The 2011-nt window shown below is 17.7% G+C and overlaps 2 protein-coding genes across 2 annotated transcripts in view; one reads left to right on the forward strand and one right to left on the reverse strand.

The window, feature by feature from the left end:
• LOC116185769 overlaps positions 1-2011 on the reverse strand; it is a 32416-nt gene that overhangs the window by 21016 nt on the left and 9389 nt on the right.
• The window catches only part of LOC102671579 (probable hydroxyacid-oxoacid transhydrogenase, mitochondrial), a 3441-nt gene continuing 1846 nt past the window's right edge, over positions 417-2011 (forward strand). Inside the window, exons 1-4 of the mRNA XM_006616748.2 lie at positions 417-630; positions 946-1051; positions 1238-1501; positions 1916-2011. Coding sequence (XP_006616811.1) covers positions 578-630; positions 946-1051; positions 1238-1501; positions 1916-2011 — 519 coding nt within the window. The 5' untranslated portion in view covers positions 417-577. The remainder of the gene's footprint in view (positions 631-945; positions 1052-1237; positions 1502-1915) is intronic.

Here is a 2011-nt window from a genome sequence, read left to right on the forward strand (position 1 = left end):
ATTATATATACCATGTATAGAATATATCATATATGTTATATATATTATAACATATAATATTAGATAAGATTTCAAGTTTATATATACATATATATGTATATGAATTCATATATATTTCAAAATCTTTGACCTCAAATATAATCGATGTTAACACAAAAAAACTAATAATACATTTTAATCAGCTTACTCTTCAAATAACTATTTGAAATATGATAATTTGTCCTACTTTTTAACTTATTTTTTAAATAAAAATACTTAAAATATAATTTAGAGATAATATTATTTATTATTTGTTTTATTTCAATCAATAAAAGATTATAAATTTTTTGTTTGAAAATTTTGATTTTTTAATCAAATTCATTTGATATTAAAGAAAATCTAAACATTGATACGGTACTGATATTGTGAACATAAAATTATTTCATTATAGATAAGTGTAACAGAATCCAAATGTTTAGTATCAATTAAAGAACGCTATAGATCGATCAGTTTCTAAGAATTAATATTTTTCACAATCAATATTTTTATATTCAAATTTTAAAACTTTATTTTATAGTCAAAAATTTATTATTAAAAAATGCTTTCCAAAAGACGCATTTTAGATCTATTACAAGTTATTTCTTCTCAATCGTAAGTATACTTATAGATATATAGTATAAATATATAAAATTATATAATTAATTTATCTTAAAAACCATTTTTACAAATTATTATATATTTTAATTTTTATATAATATATTATATTTTATAATATCAATATTTATATATATATATATATTATATATATATTATTTATATTATATATATTATTTGAAAAATTATATAAAATTATATATTATTTGAAAAATTAATATTATGTATAAATTTTTTAATATTAATATATTTCTATGTAAGAACAAGAAAATTTTTATTTTTGATATATTGATTAATTTAAATTTTTTATAGTTGTAAATGCCCAGCTCATGCAAATCCAAGAGGTACTTTATGTGAACTAAAAAAAGTTCAAAGCACAGTGGCTAATGCTACATTAACAAAAGAATATGCATTTGAGGTATGTATTTGCAATATTTAAAGATAAATAACCTATAATGAAGATAATAATATAATGAAGCTTGATTATAGATCAAATACATGATTATAGATCAAATACATGAAAAAGAAAATTTATACTTTATGTGTATAAAATTTTATGATTAAATTTATTCTATTAATATTATCTTAATAAAAATATTTGCAGATGGCTTCTTCTACAGTACGATATGGTACTGGTGTTACAAGAGAATTAGGTATGGATGTACAAAATTTTGGTTCCAAAAATGTATGTTTAATGACAGATTCCAATTTAATAAATTTACCACCTGTTAAAACTGCTATGGATAGTCTTACTAAACATGGTATTCAAACTTCAGTTTATGATAATGTACGCGTAGAACCTACAGAACAGAGTTTAAAAGATTCTATTGAATTTGTTAAAAATGGAAAATTTGATGCCTTTATAGCGGTAAGAAATAAACATATAACAAGTTTCTTAAAATATTTGATTTATATTTTTTTGAAATATATTATGAAAATATATTACTTATTATTTAAATTAGTAAAGAATTTTATATCTTAAAAAGTAGGAAATTAAATCCATTTATTAAAAAAGGAAAGAATTGAGAAAATAATTATTCTTATTAAAAAATCAAGAATGAAAAAGTAATTATTTTTATTTAATAATAATGTATTTAATATATTATATAATATATTAATATATTAATATGTATTATTATTAATTATATTAATATAATAATGTATTAATATATTTAATAATAATAGTGTAAATATATATTTAATACTTATTATATTATTACTATTAATATATTATTTATTTAATATAAAACAATTTAAAACATAAAATTAATTTTTTCATCAGATAGGAGGTGGTTCAGTGATAGATACTTGTAAGGTAGCAAATCTTTATAGTTCTGATCCACAAGCAGATTTTTTAGATTATGTAAATGCACCTATT

Source organism: Apis dorsata, unplaced genomic scaffold (genome assembly GCF_000469605.1).
Source record: "Apis dorsata unplaced genomic scaffold, Apis dorsata 1.3 scaffold_270, whole genome shotgun sequence".
NCBI classification, from domain to species: domain Eukaryota; kingdom Metazoa; phylum Arthropoda; class Insecta; order Hymenoptera; family Apidae; genus Apis; species Apis dorsata.